The 17,445-nt window shown below is 40.3% G+C and overlaps 1 protein-coding gene across 4 annotated transcripts; it reads left to right on the forward strand.

Annotated features, from left to right (window-relative positions):
• Nucleotides 1–11: 11 nt before the first annotated feature.
• Nucleotides 12–12,655, forward strand: LOC149097341 (uncharacterized). 4 transcript variants are annotated; one of them, XM_089279261.1, is made up of 3 exons: nt 280–503; nt 2,409–2,453; nt 3,460–12,655. In XM_089279261.1, exon 3 carries the CDS (start codon nt 5,640–5,642, stop codon nt 10,992–10,994), a length of 5,355 nt encoding a protein of 1,784 aa, XP_089135387.1. In that variant the 5' UTR covers nt 280–503; nt 2,409–2,453; nt 3,460–5,639; the 3' UTR covers nt 10,995–12,655. The 4 variants fall into 4 exon arrangements, with proteins under 4 accessions (XP_089135390.1, XP_089135387.1, XP_089135388.1 ...); XM_089279262.1 differs by lacking the exon at nt 2,409–2,453 and having other exon boundaries at nt 3,460–3,556; nt 4,660–12,655; XM_089279264.1 differs by lacking the exons at nt 280–503; nt 2,409–2,453 and adding an exon at nt 12–122.
• The last annotated feature ends 4,790 nt before the right edge of the window (nt 12,656–17,445 follow it).

Raw genomic sequence — 17,445 nt, forward strand, 5'->3', positions numbered from 1 at the left:
CTGGATCATCCACCAAAAAGTGACGTCACATCCGGTTTAAACTGCGCCGCGCAGCTCGTTTCACAAAGCGAAAAAATGGCGTTTCGATTGGGGAAGTTTTTCCTCTATTTGCAAACCATCAGGTTCGTGTCCTTTCATACTGAGGATAGAAAGATGTTTTAGGCACATTTCTTCGACTTTTTAAGCAGAACTTTCGGCAAAAGAAAACAGTTTAGTATTGTTTTGAAGGAAAATAACGGAGAGCCTTCTGTCATCGAATGGCGGATTTTACACATTTGCAAAACTGCGGTTGTTCCGACTTTTGGTTCTTATTGTTCGTGATTCGGTGATAACACTAAGTGCAATAGCCTATAATGTTAACAACAACCTGGATGAAGTATTGCTGGCCATAGTTTGCACTGTGTACTATGGAAACACGTTTAACAGAAGCCGGTTTTTTCTAAAAGTGAACACAGTTGAAGCTCTGTATCCACGTGCGTGTGGTGGAAAATCATCTACTCAAGGTTAGTATCCTATTTCCGTATCTCTTGTTGAATACTTTTTTCTCTGTAAGAAATAATCTATGTTGAAAGCTAGAGTTCATTGTAAATGCGTACTTTGGGGATATCAGATTTCCCCGAAAAGATCAGCAAAGGGATGAAGCATTCCAGATGAGTAGAACTTTCCTTCAGTCATCCAGTGGTTAATTGTACATTCCTCTGTATTGTCTCAACTGCAATTTCGGCCTGGGGATCAACTTCTTTGGGCAGTTCAAAAAGAGGGGGTTGGCCTGTTTAGGGTTAGCTCCCAATGGTATGGTATATCCTTACCTCTTAACTTAACCCCCACTTTTGACAGGTACCCACTTCTACTGTGACCCGGAGCAGGGAGGTTAAGGTTACTCCCTTATATGCACTATATAGGTATGTGTGGCCCCAAAGGGTAGGGTTTTTCAGCTGTTTTGGTCATAAATAGGGTCTCGATTTTGGCCACTTTGGTCTTAAATAGGGTATGGGTTTTGTACTCTACTGTAGTCTTGAATTGGGTAATGTTGTTTAGAAGAAACTACTTTTTCATCATTATTGATAAGACCATAAACAAAAGGGATTCAAAACTTATGTTTAGGGTAACTGTGTCAGTGGCAACAGTTGTAAATAGGTTGTCAAATTTTTGGTCCGGGCATAAATAGGGTACGGAAAATCTCAGATTTTGGTGATCAATAGAGTAAGGGTTTTGGGTTTTTTCTCTGGGAGAAACCCCCCCCCCCCCCCCCCCGGGTACTGTAAAGTGGTTCATAATTAAATGCTGGATAGAATTCAGATTTTATCTTGTAATTAGCTTTAACCTGTAAATTATTATCTATTAATAATAAAATAGAGAACATCTTCTGTCTTCCTTTTCAAGAATTGGACCATGAGGTCTAGACTTCTTCGAGGTGATAGTTTGAGGCTGTATCAACCATATTATCACCTGATGAGAATCTTGAGCTCGCAATTCAATAATATTGTTAAGTAGAATTGTAAGATTTACCATTGTTTCTCTATCAAACTTCATACTTGGTTGCAATCATACAATCTGAAATTCTCATACTTGTAGGACTTCATAATTAGTTAATTCAACCATTTTGAGATTTTAAAGTTATGTTCTATATTAAATTAACTCAACAAGAGATGCTGTGGTGGTTGTTTACACAGCTTTTTTTAGTTCTTCCAAAGATCTGTTTTCAGCACCTCATCTTCTGTTAATCTGGTGGGGGTACAGTGTAGCTCTGTAGCAACAGGACTTTTGTTCATTATTTGATCAATGTTTAAATGTCATCTACCTTCCATCTCATAAAGAAAAAATGAAAAATGGCTGTCTCATATGCATGCATCAAATAATTCACAAAGGTCAGGTGTGATTGCTTCATTGTGGGTGGGCTGAAAATTCTAGCTTGGTTTGATCTTAAAGTGATTGTTTGCTTAAAATATTGAAGATCCGATACCAGGATTCATTATAAAAGAGGTAAAAAATGTTCTCTGGTAAAATTGTTTAAAATTGTGAGCTTTCAACAGCCAGTCTGCTGTCTTCGACGGACAAAAATGAAATGATAAAATAGACCTAAGAATTTTGAATATAACAAGCGAATGGCATATATTAAGTAGAATACATGTGAAAGAATGTGAGAATGCTAAAAGTGTAAAATTAGCATTTGTTTAAAAGAATGTTATATTGTCCCGGCAGAGGGCACAAATTGTTGTCAGCCTTGACAGTTTTTGCTGTGTGCCAGGATTCCAGCGTAAGAATAAGAAAGCCGTATAAGAAAGACGCTGGAATCCTGGCACACAGAGAAAACTGTCGGAAGCCATTAGGACACGAAAATGGGACCTGGCTGCTGAGTACTGTTTGAAATTGTGGCAACAATGTTCAAATTGTGGGCTTCTTTGCAGGTGAACTTCATAAGGAAAACCTGCTCTTTAGAGGCTGAAACTTCTGTGAGTGGCTAACCTTAAAGTGCAAGGTTTTCATATAGCATTGACAAAAAATATACATTTTTGGAGTGACCTCCTTTAAATACACACATTAAGACTTAACTCAGTAGCAAGGTACCTATTGTATGACCAGTAAACGTACATTGTTTACATGTATCCAAAAAAACAATAAATATATTGTCCAAACTCAGTCATGTTAGTAGTGTTAGTGTCTAATGAGTGCCCAAAAGGAGCTAGTTTTACAATCTTTCTTGCAACTCTCCTCAATGTTCTGAGAGTCTCCCACCTACCATTTAGATCATCCAGTCCCCCAGACAAGTTTTGAACTATTGTCCAGATACAAGGGACCATAGGCTCCCAGGGACAGTGCTTTAAAAGTGCTATTATGATGAAATGTGCAGATGTCCTCCATAATATGAGCTTAACAGTTTTGTTACCATGGCAACATACTGGGTTTCAACCTTCTCTGATATAGGCTTTTCTGGCCACCTTTAGCTTTCCATTTTGATATTTGCCAATGGTGCCTCATCTGTATGATTCAGCAAGCATATTAATATTATAAGGTCGAAGTTGTGGCCTCAGGTTAGAGGGGACTAGAAAAGAGTGAGTTGCCATGGGAAAATACAGGCTGTGTATAATTTTAATAGCCATAGGTGTGTTTCCAGTAGAACTATGAGCCTACCAACTTGATGTAATATTGGGTTGAGTGTATGACATCATCAGTCACCTCATTTGCATATTTTACACATGATGCAGACATTTGCAAAAGTTTAACAGCATTTTTAATCTTTTGTGAAATTCTATGTGATACACCCACAAATTTTGACTCAAGGGGTAAAAGTTTGATGAGAGAAGCATGTTAAAGCATTGAGTTGAATTTATGCTGTTGGCAAAATTTTACTGTAAGACGTTGAAGAGAATTTTGGAGGGGAATTTGGTGTGGTTATTGAATTAACAGAGGTTGGTTTTGTTATTGATTTTGTCATTATCTTCTATATTTTTGAGGCAGAGTGGTTGTTGGCAAAAGCAAAACTGGCAATGTCTTCACTGACCTGTGTTTAGATGTTTTTAGGTTTTTGTCTCTGACAATGAAGTTCAATTCACCGGTAAGTAGTTACACTTTCTTTACAATAGAACACATGGATATTAATAACTTATAGTTATTTTAATATCCTCATACCAAAATTGTAGTAATTTTATGGCTCAATTTCTATCTCTGCTTTAATTAGTTTACAGCAGTTTATTTTTTTAAATCAATTTAATTTCATCACAGGGGAAGGGGAAATCTGAGAGTAATAATAAATTAGATCAACAAATATAAATAAATTTGCACTGATTGCTCTCGTGGCCTAGTGGAGATGAAGTGGACCAAAAGGTCAGAGATCTGATGGTTTAACCTAGGTATGTCTGTACAAAATAATAAAAAAAGATTGTATTGAAGTATGGGAGTATTATGGTAAGTTATGTTGGGGGGTTGATATGGGATCCTGGCTGTACTGTTGTAGGGTAGGAATAGGGACTGAGGGGTGGGTGGTGTGTTTGTGATTCTTTTTAAGAACCACTCTGAAAGTGAAAACAACTGGTTTGAAAAATTTACAGCAGAGGTAAAAATTATACATTATATCTTGTTTTTCATAGGTCAGGTAAATGAGCAAATACCCACAAGAGAAATGCAAACAAGAGATACACTTTATTTCTCTTCTTAATCAGTGTTCTTCTGAATTCCTCTTGTTAAACCAAATTATTCTTTTCTGTTGAGATAACATTTTTACACTGGACTTTTCCTCTGAAACTCTTACTAACAAAATAATCATTACTAAGAAAAATTATACTTTTTACGATAACTGTAGAAATTGTTGTGCGCTCATTGGCTAATTTTCATCATCAATAAGCGGACCTGTAGGTACATAAATTTATAATTTAAGAGGCGTGTCAATGAGCGAGAGCATACAATTTGGCAATGAGTTTGTTATTTTAAAAAAACAAATTGATGTCAGTTTTTCCTGTGTTTGCAGATGAGTGTATGCTATCGCCCTGTGGATCCACAGCAGAATTCATGATCAATAATGTTCAAGACAGATGCATGAAAAACTGATGTCAATTTGTTAAACTGAAAAGATCTGGTTCTTGGTCTTTTTGTGACTGATGGAGGTCTCTAAAAGTTCTCAGTTGTTGTTTAATTTTAATTTTAGTGTTTGTATTTTCATAGGTGGTTACCTCCTGGCATATACACCCCACACTGGCATACAATCCCTTGATTTAGATGATGCTGAACCTGTTTTTTTCCCATCTTTAACATACATGTAAGTGTTACCGCCGAAGAACAGTATTTTATTTTTGTTTTATTTTGATCGTGACGTTTCGTGTCAATGACATGAAGTAGCTTGCAAAACTTTGTAACCACCCGGACGGACTCACGTGGAACTGATTTTGTAAAACTTGGACGTGTCTTTGGTTATTAAAAAAGTGTAAAAATCAAATTTGTTGTCGTTATACGAGTTCATTGGGGACTAAAGAAGTAGCGGCAACATTTTCTGGTCCTTCGAGCCGGATTAGAACGAGCGAATCGAAGAATTTGGAATTTGGTGTGGCGAAGATTTTGGAATTTGGTATGGAATCGACCGAAGCGACTGATGGCGGTCGCCATCTTGGCCATTTGGATTCAGCTCGTACTGTGAGTACTAACATTGTTACTTTAAAAAACAAACGGGCAGCCGTCAAAAGAAGGATCACGAACACGTTGAAGAAATTAGAGTCCACCATCGAACAGTATGGTCGAAAAGCGATTATACGTGGATATGTCAACAACTTGCAGGAATATCTTAACGAAGCGAAAGGCCTCAATGATGAACTCGTCTCAGTGATCCCAGAGAACGAGCACGAAGCCGCAATAGATTGGTATAAAGAACAACTCGATAGAGTCGAAGACGCTAAACTTCAGGCCAACGCACACTTGACGAGCGGGCAGAGGAAAGTTCTAGCGGATTAAGCTCGGTGAAATCATGGAAAACTTCTTCGACGAGAAATGTCTCCCAAGCGGCCGAAATTCGCGCCAAAATTACTTCAGCAGAAATTAAAGCAAAACAACTTGCCTTGGAGGAACAGCGAAGAAGAGAGGAGTTCGAAAAACAATTGGAGGTTAAAAGGAAACTTGAACTTGTCCAAGATGAAGCTCAAAGGCTAAAATTCATGGCTGAAGAAAGAAGAAAGACTCAGGAAGCCAAGGACGAGGCTGCACGCCTCGCAGCAGAAGCAGCAGTGTTACAAAAGGTACAAAATGAAGTTAATGATCCGGAAGCTTTGTCTAATCGATTGCTTGATTTTGAGGATGATTCATTGAAATTTGTTCCATCATCTAATCTTGATCAACCGTTAACAATAATTCCTCCACTACTCCCTGGTTTGTTGCAAGGAACTGGAGCAAATCATGGAACTGCATTGCCACCTGACAACCCTACAAAAGTTGTTACACCTTCACCTTTGTTACAACAGCCAAAGTCAGCTGTTTCATTTATTGCACCTCAGGGCACGAAAAAACCTAATGAAACATTGCCTTTGTATCACTCGTGGATTGGAGATTTACAAAGTGGAGTACAGCATCCAGCTTTAACTAGTACGGACAACCGAAAAACAACCATTTGTGGTCATTCTACTCGTGACTCTCTTCCAAAGTTACGCCTAAGTAAGTTTGATGGTGACCCTTTACACTGGTCTGATTGGTCCTCAATGTTTAAATCAATTGTTCATGATGCTAATCTGTCCCTTAATGGCAAAATGCAACATCTTCAGAACTCTGTTATTGGTAAAGCTAAGTCTGCAATTGAAGGATATGGATACAGTGGAGATTCCTACTATGAAGCATTGAAAGAACTGGAATCCAGATTTGGCAAACCTTCCCTTGTTGTGAAAGTCACACTTGACAAACTGAAAAAAACAGCTCGATTACAAAATGACAAACCTCAAGAAGTGAGAAATCTGTCAGATGTTGTGTCAACTACTGTGTGGACATTTAAGAAGTTTGGATATGAACGTGATCTGAAAGCAGAAGCTAATGTTTCCCTTGCCGTTGACAAACTGTCCCAGGAGCTCAAAATCAAATGGAAGGACAACACCAAAGCTACCAAACTGGAACGACCTAGTCTTGATGACTTCAGTGTGTGGTTAAAAGGTCAGGCAGATATTTATGATGATTGTTGTTACCCAAAAATGTCAAGTAAGTTTCCATTCCAACCTCATAAGAAACCTCGGTCTGGTGGATCAAATGGAATGACTGAAAAACAGAACACTTTCTCAAGTAACATTTCACCTCGCCCCAGGCCAACAAAGTCCTCTTGCATTATGGGTGATGGGCAGGAACACAAGTTATCTTCTTGTCCCAAGTTTAAGGCTCTAAGTGTGGAAGAACGCCTAAATGAAGTACAGAAACATAAGTTGTGCTTTTGTTGCCTCAGTCCTCGACATTGGCTTAGCAATTGTTCAAATCAAAAACAGTGTGGTGTAAATGGGTGTACGCGATCACACAATGCTCTGTTGCACAACTTGAGAAATGTTTCGGTGGAAAGCAGTGATGCAGTGTCTGCTATTAACCCAGTAGCACAAGCCGAAGTTGGTTCGTCTACTGAACATTCTAACACATCTCACAGAAGCAGTCACACCTCTGTTCTGTTACAAGTAGTACCGGTAACCCTCTATGGTCCAAAGGGATATTTCAACACATATGCTATGCTGGACACAGGAAGCACTTGCAGCTTGCTGTTAGTAGATGTTGCTGGAAGACTTGGTTTGGATGGTCCTTTGGAAAGTGTGGTCTTAAATGGAATTCAGAAAACATCTGAGCTTATGACAAAGCGTGTTAATGTACAAGTCAGCCGATTGAATGACTTTGGTACCCAATTTGATGTGAATGGAGTTCTTGTAGTTGATCACCTGAATGTGCCAGAGAAGAAAGTGAAACTTGATGAGCTACAAGAAAAATGGCCACACCTATCAGACTTGGAGCTGACTGAAGTCGCTGGGACTCAAGTCACTTTGCTCCTTGGTAGTGATGTCCCGGAACTTATTGTTCCCCTGGAAACTCGACATGGTCCAAAGGGTTCCCCTGTTGGTGTTCGCACTAGGATTGGATGGACTGTTACTGGTCGCTTACTTGGCCATATTCAAGAATGTGAATCTGTTTGTAAAGTCCATGTGGCGACTCCGGATGAGGAACTCAATGACACCGTAAAAACTTGGTGGCGAACAGAGAACTTTGGTTGTCGTTATGACAATGATACCCAGCGCTCAGTTGAAGATGAAAGAGTCATGAAATTCTTGAATGAAAGTACACGTAAGGTGGATGGTCGTTATGAGGTTCCTTTGATTTGGCGTGATGACAAAGTCAAACTTCCTGACAATTTTGCTGCAGCTGCTCAACGTCTGAATTTTCTGGAGAAGAGGCTTAATCGTAATCCCGAGTTGGCAGAAAGATACAGGAAAACTATTGACATGGATATGGAAAAGGGATACATCAAAAAGCTTACTAAGGAGGAAGCAACTGCACCAGCCATGCGCAAATGGTACCTTCCTCACCACCCTGTTCTGAACCCCAAGAAACCTGAGAAGGTTCGTCGAGTATGTGATGCCACTGCAAAGTTTCAAGGCTCATCATTAAACAGCCAACTTCTTAGTGGCCCAGATTTGCTGAACAACCTTGTTGGAATTTTCATGAGGTTTCGAGAAGAAAAGGTTGCGCTTTCAGGAGACATTGAAGCGATGTTTAACCAAGTTGCTGTCCCAGAAGAAGATCAAGCTTCCCTTCGATTTCTGTGGCGTCAATCTCCTGAATCATTGACAGAAGTCTACCAGTATGTGCGTCACATATTTGGAGCCAAATGTGCACCAACCTGTGCTAACTATGCTCTGTTGAGAAGTGCAGAAGATAATGGGAAACAGTTTCCGAATGCTGCCTTTGCTGTAAAGCGAAACTTTTACATGGATGACCTTTTCAAGTCTGTTAAATCAAGTGATCAAGCTCTGGAACTGCAACAAGAACTTGCTGAAATGCTAAACAAAGCAGCCTTTCACTTGACCAAGTGGATCTCTAATGAGACAGAAGTGATCGAGCGAATACCAGAATCGGAAAGAGCGCCCTCTATCAAGGTTGTGGAGGAAAGCATCGTAATGCCTATGGAACGTGCTCTTGGTGTCGTTTGGGATACCAGCTCAGATTGTTTTGTCTATGAAGTGGTGAAGACAGACATTGCGGACACGCGTCGGAAGATTCTGAGCTTGATAGCATCCCTCTTTGATCCGATTGGATTTCTAGCTCCATTTCTGGTCAGAGCAAAAATCTTCCTCCAACATGTGTGGCAGTTAGGTATTGGATGGGATGATGCACTGCCACCAGAGTTTCTAAAGGAGTGGTCCAAATGGCAGGAAGAGCTGGATGGAATTGCACAGTTTCACATTCCCCGTTTCTATCGTCACATACCAGACAACCCGTCTGTTATTGACCTTCACATCTTTGGAGATGCCAGTGAACAAGCATTTTGCGCAGTGGCTTATTTCAGATTCTGCTATGTCAGTGGAGCAGTGCGATGTGCATTTGTTACAGCGAAGACTCGGGTAGCCCCGAAGAAACCCTTGAGCATCCCAAGGCTTGAACTGCAGGCTGCTGTTTTGGGTGCAAGATTGGCTGCTGTAGTGATTAAGGAACATGATTACATCATTGATTCCACCTATTATTGGACAGACAGCAGTACTGTGTTTCAGTGGATTCGTGGAGTGTCTAAGCGCCACCCCGCCTTTATTGCTAATAGAATTGGAGAGATCCTGGATAGCACCGAACCCAACCAATGGAACCACTGTCCTAGACAGATAAATCCTGCAGATGATGGCAGCAGGGGACTTCCAGTGAGCTCTATTACTTCTGGGAGTCGTTGGGTAAATGACCCTGCCTTCTTACACTTACCTGAAGAGAGATGGCCAAAGGGAAATGCAAAGCTTGAAATTCCCAAGCCGTCCGATGATGACCCACAAGCCCAAGAAATGGCCATTACTTGGACTGGTGTGGTGAAAGGTTCAAAGAACGATTTCTTATCCCCAGCGAAATACTCATCTCTAACAAAGCTTCTCAGAGTAACTGCTTACCTGAAACGGTTTATATATAACTGTAAGCATCCCAAATCTGAACGTCACATTGGTTCTTTGTTGGTTGAAGAGATGGAGCAAGCTCGAAAGTTTTGGATCTGCGTTGCCCAAGCAGAATCCTTTCCTCAAGAAGTTGCAGTTCTCAAGTCGAAACAGCATGTTTCAAGCAAGAGCAAATTGGTATCTCTCTCACCATTCCTTGATGGGCATGGAATCATTCGTGCAGGTGGTCGAATTGAGAGAGCCGATATTCCATTTTACAGTCGTCACCCTGTGGTACTAGCACCAGATCATGAGTTGACCCGTCTCATCATCATGAACTGTCACGAGAAATTGAAACATGAAGGAGTGGACCAAGTACGAAATGAGTTGAGACAACAGTATTGGATCTTACGCTGTCGTGCTACAGTGCGAAAGATCCTTCATCAGTGTTCTTACTGCAGAAGGCGAAAAGCGAAACCAGAAGCACCCTTGATGGCAAGTCTACCATATGATCGCTTAAGTGTTGCACCACCATTCTCGAAAGTTGGCGTGGATTTCTTTGGTCCTCTTAAAGTGAAGCATCTTAGAAAAGAGGAGAAGAGATATGGTTGTCTCTTTACTTGCTTGGTGACTAGAGCAGTTCATTTGGAGGTTGCATTTGACTTGTCAACCGATTCCTTCATCATGTGCCTTAGGCGGTTTATGGCTCGAAGAGGTAAACCAACTGTGATTTACTCCGACAATGGAACAAACTTTGTAGGAGCAGACCGTGAGTTACGTGAATGCATCGATGGCTGGAATCAGCATAAGATCGGCAGTGAGTTGAGCCAAGAGGGAATTCAGTGGGTATTTAACCCGCCTGCCGCACCTCATATGGGAGGTGTATGGGAGCGCCTCGTACGATCATGCAAGAAAGCCCTTAATGTTGTTCTACAGAAACAAGTTCTTACTGATGAGGTGTTGCTTACCGCCTTTGCTGAAGTGGAATGGGTTGTGAACAGTCGTCCGCTTACTGAAGTCAGCTCGGATGTGGATGACCTTGAAGCTCTGACACCGAATCATTTCCTCATTGGAAGAGGATCTCTCAACTTACCGCCCGGTATCGTTGACGACAAGGAGTTGTCAAGTCGCAAACGTTGGCGACAAGCACAAGTGGTGGCAAATCATATTTGGAGTCGTTGGTTAAGAGAGTACCTACCTGGTTTGATTACTCGAAAGAAATGGACTCAACCTACTGTAAATGTCAAGGTCGGAGATTTGGTGTTAGTGGTTGATCGGGCAGTTTCAAGAGGTTTCTGGCCCCTTGGCAGGATCGTAAAAGTCTTTCCTGGACTTGACAGTATTGTAAGATCAGCAGACGTGAAAACGAAGTTTGGAGTAATGAGACGCCCTGTGACAAAACTTGCCGTCCTTGAAGAGTGTTCGACCAACTAAATCGGGCGAACACGGGGGGAGGATGTTACCGCCGAAGAACAGTATTTTATTTTTGTTTTATTTTGATCGTGACGTTTCGTGTCAATGACATGAAGTAGCTTGCAAAACTTTGTAACCACCCGGACGGACTCACGTGGAACTGATTTTGTAAAACTTGGACGTGTCTTTGGTTATTAAAAAAGTGTAAAAATCAAATTTGTTGTCGTTATACGAGTTCATTGGGGACTAAAGAAGTAGCGGCAACATGTAAGAGTGTCAGTGGACCTGTCCAAGTGTGAATTTTTTTTACCAATAATGCAAATCATAATAAAGATACAAAGCCTCTCTGGTGTGATTTCTTCCTTGACAGTGAAGTGCAACCTAACCAAAAGTTGCATTCTGTAAGAGGTTTACAAAAATTATAAAATATAGGAGCTCCTCTGAAAGAAGAGTGTTGTTTTTTTTCTGTTCATTTTTTCCGTTGAACATTTATATTTTCCTAATAAGCAGTTTCTTCACAACACACTTCAAGATGATAAAGAGCCATAAAAATGACATTTTTATTGCAGAGATCATTTTCAAGATTAAAGAAAAGTTATTTTTATTTTTATATTTTCTTTTCTTTGGGAGGGGGACTTTTTGAGAATTTCCCTAAAAATATCACAACGTACAAAGGAAGGGGAAATATAAAAGTAATGTTTTCATTATCAGATTGAGTCTCTATGAAGCTGCAAAGTATGGTTATTTTATACTGTTGTGGATAATGTTAGGCCCATTTTAATTCAAAATACAAATGGGAACTTACATTGATAATCACACAATCCCTTAAATTGGTACTGTTTTGTTTTTTACCGGTAATTGCTTTTTCCAGAAAACAATTTGAACATCCTTGTTACACAAGGAGGGGCAGCGGGGGAGGTATTCTACATAGTTCTTAATGGGGAAGCTCCATCTCAAAGTCCAACCCCTTAATACTGTATCCCTTTTCTAAACCCATAGAGAGAAGTTTTAAAATATCTCTTTGAACAATTTATCAGAATCCCCTCATTCTGGCTCAGGAGAGTAAATGAGAGATTATCAACAACATTTTAGAACCAGAAAAAGGGAAATCCGTAAAAGAAAGATTTCCGTACCCTTTCATACACCTGAATTCAACTTGTCAGAAATCCTTTACCCTTTAATAGTTATATCTGAAGCCTGAAAACTTTTGAGCAGAGCTTCCCCATATATGTCAACACATGGAGTCCTCCCACATACACAATTCAGGAACTCTTGACAAGTTGTGATGAGGCTGGCTTTAAGACTGGTCTGATCAGGCAGCTTCGGTTTTTGAGTACAAACTTGTTACTCTCAGTCAACTTCTGGTATTGAACCTTGTCTTTTCTGGTCTGGTCCAAGTTCACAGACACTACTAGCTAGTAATCACTTTCACAACATTAACACTAGCAATGTCACTCGTAGTCTGGGTGTTCAGTTTCACCGCACCATGTTTCATGGTCACTCATCATTGTCAGACGTGAGTTTATAATAGCTTGTAACATTCACCAGCCTGGCAGTGTCATTGTTGCTACTACCTGTTCCCAGACTTCCTTTTATGGCTGGGTGTTGGGGCATGATATTTCATTACTGTTTGCAAACAGTTTGTTAAGATCGCACATTGAAAGTGTGATGAATTAAAATAATTGAACTCTATCAGAGAGAATTGTCAGAATTGCTAGTGTTCTGTCATTCCCTGGGACTGAAATGTCTTGATGTAAGCTTATATAGAGAAAGCACATTCAGAATAAGGCAAAATGTGTGAGTAACCTTTCAAAATAAGCTGCAAGTATGATAGTTAGGTATTAAAAGATAAGGAACTTGGTCAGCAAACAAGGCAGATGAAAGGAATTGAAGAAATGAAAGGTACATGCATGCTTGACCTCATAGGATCAGAGGGGGGGGGGGGGGGGAAGTATTGAAACTTTATAGTGTCACTGACACTCAACACTGTTGAAACGGAAATTAAATAAATTAGATTATAACTGAAAAAAACACGAGATGCCCAAATTACTAAATCGCCCATAAGAATATCTTGTTTATTTTTAAGGGGTTCACGGCCTGCCTATGTTTAAGGAAGCGTTTACCAATTAAGGAATTGCCAAGGGAAAAGTTAAGATTACTTGTTCAAGGTTCTTAACCAATCGTAACAGAATTTATAACACCACTGAGTTTGAGTCACAAGCAAGAACATGAATTTGCGTTAGTGTCGATCAGCAAGAAAGTTCCGCCGCGTTATGTGTGTGGGTCTATTCTTACAGTGTGATACGATTAACACCTCTACGTGTCAACCTCTACTCTCAAGTGTTTGTCAAGGGAAAATTTGAAAAATGGGCTTCTGTTAAATAGGTTCTCCTACGTCTAGAAAACTGACACAGCGCTTTTCCCTTAGTGTAATGCCTACCTAAGAGAATAGGATATTTGAATTGAGTACAACTTACCTACAAATCATTATTTCCACGCAAACGATGGCTACTGTGGAATTCAGCGAAGAAGAAACGACGACATTTCGTAAAAACACACGCCTTCAAAACAGCATGTTTTTGAATAAATAATCGTTCTTTTCCTCAATCAAACGATATGACGAGGAAGACGACAAAATTTTGTTTCTCATGGCCAAATAAAACTTTAGAAATATCCCGCCGATTACGAAATATAACCATTTTACTTACCGAGAGAACGGTTATGTCGCATTCAAATTTGATTTTGCCGCTCAGCCCGCTTTTTTACCGGATGTGACGTCACTTTTTGGTGGATGATCCAAACACAAAAAAAGTGCCAGGCATCGCCGAGTGTTCTCCCCCGCCCCTGCCCGATGACCCATTCGCCCGAAGACGTTTCGCCCGATTTCTGAGTCGATTCGCCCATTCTCGTCCCCAGAGCCTCCGTTTCTTTTGGTCACGTGGTCGGAGAAACGACATTTTAAGACGAGTAGCACTGGGACGAGAATGATAAAATCCAGGTTAATCAAGTATGTTTTGTTGGCTTCACTTAATCAAACATATAGCATTTAACGTTTCCTGATCTTTGGCGCTGCCAGTAAATTGTTAAGTTCAATTTAGCGTTTATTGTAAACAAACGCTGTCCATGGATACATCTATTTTTCACGCCAGACACTTCGACTTATCACGCGTTTCTTGCAAACAAACTCTGTCCATAGATACGTTATTCGTATTCCCTTTTGTTGTTTGTAGTATATTTAACCGTCTTATTTTGGATATGTTTATCAGAACTTTTCAGGATCACATTCTACCGTATTGCGTTATCGATTGCGATATGCAAATGTCTACTAAAAATGCAAGAAACCACGCTATGATTTAAGTAACGTCATATTTTATTGGATATGATTTAAAAATCCTGTTTACATGATAGTATCCAAACCTATATGAACCTATATGAACCCTATTGACAATGAAATATATACAGCGAATAAATATTTACGTCAAACCTACAGCAAAAAGAAATCTACGTATTCAAGTGAAGCGAACAACTATCAACTGCAAGCACGATTTGTAGGAACAGATATTTCTATTTGAAACCCTAATCCGAGCTTATACACCAACATCTTATTAGGATATTATCCTAACCTATACACTAACCTACATCAAAAAGAAATCTACGTATTCAAGTGAAGCGAACAACTAACAATTTCAAGCTCGATTTGTAGGACCTTATACACCAACATCTTTTTAAGAAAGATTCTGATCTAAGATGACCGAACTGGTCCGTACAGTTGACTGCAGGCTCTAAGCAACTGCTCTGCTGTTTTATCTTTGGACGCGTATTGGTCCCAGAGTTCAAATATCTTGCCTTGAAGGCGGCGGTAGGTTTGCCTTTGAATTCGCATCAATTTTCCATCAGACACAAGCCTAATCTGCGAGGCGCACAACTTCGCTTCTTTGTGCAAGTGCTGTACTAGGATGTAAAACGGGATGTGTACCTTGCCCCCGGCGCGTCGATTGAGAGCGTTGTGCCATCCTTTAAGGTCGTTATTCGTCCGGACAGCCTGTCCATACATCGGCTTGGAGGAAACCAGATGGAAGATGGTCCTTTTCGATCTCAAAGTCTAGGTCTGCTGGATCGTCGGGGCGGAGACGCTGGCGGAGTCGATTCGCCGCCCTCGCCAGGTGCAGCGGCTTAGACAGTGCAGGACATGGTTCTGGCGTTAGTTCCTCTAGCAGAACCTGCGTGTAGAAAGGGCACATAATTAGTAATAAATAATACAATATAGTCCGCGCGTGCATCTGTTGAGCTATTTCATTGATAAAATTTGGGATCAGCGATGAAAAAATATACCTGGTTACGACCATGTTATATTATTTTAGAAAGTACATTTGAAACGCAATGGAAATCGAAATTTGTTCCTAAGATGTCGTTAGTCCTATCAGACTCAAACATTATTGATAGATGTAGTACCTCTTCCACAATTGCTGACGCTGCTTGAATAGCTGATCAACAGCCTTTCTCTTGACGTGTGCAAGAAACGAAGTGTCTATTGGCGGCGTGATAAATAGATGTATCCATGGGCAGCGTTCGTTTACAGTAAACGCGTGACAAATTGAAGTCAACGGTTAACTGGCATCGCCAAAGATTAGGAAACGTTAAATGCTTTATGTTTGATAAGTTAAGCCAACAAAACATAAGGATTATCCAGGATTTTATTAGTCCGGGCGAATCGACTATTGGTCCGGGCGAATCGACTTTTTTTTCGGGCGAATCGACTCCGAGATCGGGCGAAACGTCTTCGGGCGAATGGGCCATCGGGCGAAACGACCGCAATTCTTCCATACGATGGGCCCGACCATACCTTACGCTATTTCTACCAAATTCACTGTTTGCGGGCCCAAGAGAGGCCCGCAACCCTAATCTTGACAGTGACCAGCGGATTGCCTTTTACGCGTGCGCGCCACGTTAATAAAGAGCGAACAGAAAGCGGAAGTTGAAAATTTTCTTCTTCCACTAAGAACGATCGGAATGCGGAAAATGTGTCAATCGCTACAGTTTGTCAATCACTAAAGTTTGTCACCTGAGATCGAGGTATGGTAAGCCGTTTGTAGCAAAATTTAATCCTTGCAACATATGTTTAATCCTTTAAATAACGGTTTTATTTAAAGATAGAAAAAGGCATTCAATCCAATGGTAAATCAAATTTTTGGTTCAATTCAATCTTTTAATTTTCACGATTCAATTTAATACCTGGAATATTGATTCAATCCAATACCTAAAATATTGATTCAATCCAATACCTAAAATATTGATTCAATCCAATACCTGGAATATTGATTCAATCCAATACCTCGAATATTGATGCAATCCAATACCTCAAATATTGATTCAATCCAATACCTCAAATATTGATTCAATCCAATGCCTCAAATATTGATGCAATCTTCCTGGGCCGAGCGCGGCCAACAGGAACGAGAATAACTGAGCACTAGAGAGCACTGAAAACATGGCGGGCGAAGGAGAACTAGATTTAGAAGTTGAGTTTCCTAAGTTTCTTGCAGACATCTTGGATAAAACGGAAATAATTTTTGAGAATTTTGACTCAGAAGTTGGAATCATGGAAGACCATTTCTTAAAATTCCTGTTGAGGTGCTCGAGGAACTTTGAGGACTAGGATTCATCTGGACTACGATAACAAAGATGATTGGAGTTTGGAGATGGACAATTCACAGAAGATTGACAGAGTATGGCTGAGAAGATATGAGGGGTTTCAACAGCTTACCTGATAAGGAACCGAAATCATTCAAGAGTATGGATATAATTTCATTGCAGGTTTCTTTAAGTCCATTGGGTTACGGGTTCAACGGAGAAGAATAAGAGAAAGGTTAGCAAAATTAGATCCCCAAAATACTGTCTTGAGATGGGGTGCGTAAATTCGCTTTGGCATCTGGATGGACATCACTCTCTGATCCGATGGAAACTACTAATTCGGCTGTATAGACGGATTTTCTCGGAGAATAATGTTTTGAAATGTAGTGCCAACAATAAAGCAGAAAACAGTTCTTGAATTGTTTCTGGATGCCGTTAAGAGAGACGGAGAATTTTGGCCTTCGAGAGTACGAGTAGATCATGGTGTTGAAAACGTTGGTGTGTGCGATACAATGGAGCAGGTTAGAAGAGAGGAGAGGGGCAGCTTCACTGCAGGGTCATCAACACAACCAACGAATTGAAAGATTGTGGAGGGATGTTTCCGTTGTGCGTCCCACTTGTACTTTTACACTTTTTGTAGTATGGAATTGTCAGGCATCCTGGACACTGATAATTCAGTGCATCTTTCCACCTTACACTTAGTTTTTCAACCAAGGATAAACCTTGCTCTTTGCCAGTTCACTGAAGCTTTTAACCACCAAAATGTAAGAACAAAAAAAAAACTGGTTGCCATACCAAATGTGGCTTAATCATATGATGCAGCCTGAAAACCCCTTTTCAA

This window comes from Orbicella faveolata, unplaced genomic scaffold (genome assembly GCF_042242905.1).
Source record: "Orbicella faveolata isolate gen_17 unplaced genomic scaffold, um_ofav_v1 contig_47, whole genome shotgun sequence".
Lineage (NCBI taxonomy): Eukaryota > Metazoa > Cnidaria > Anthozoa > Scleractinia > Merulinidae > Orbicella > Orbicella faveolata.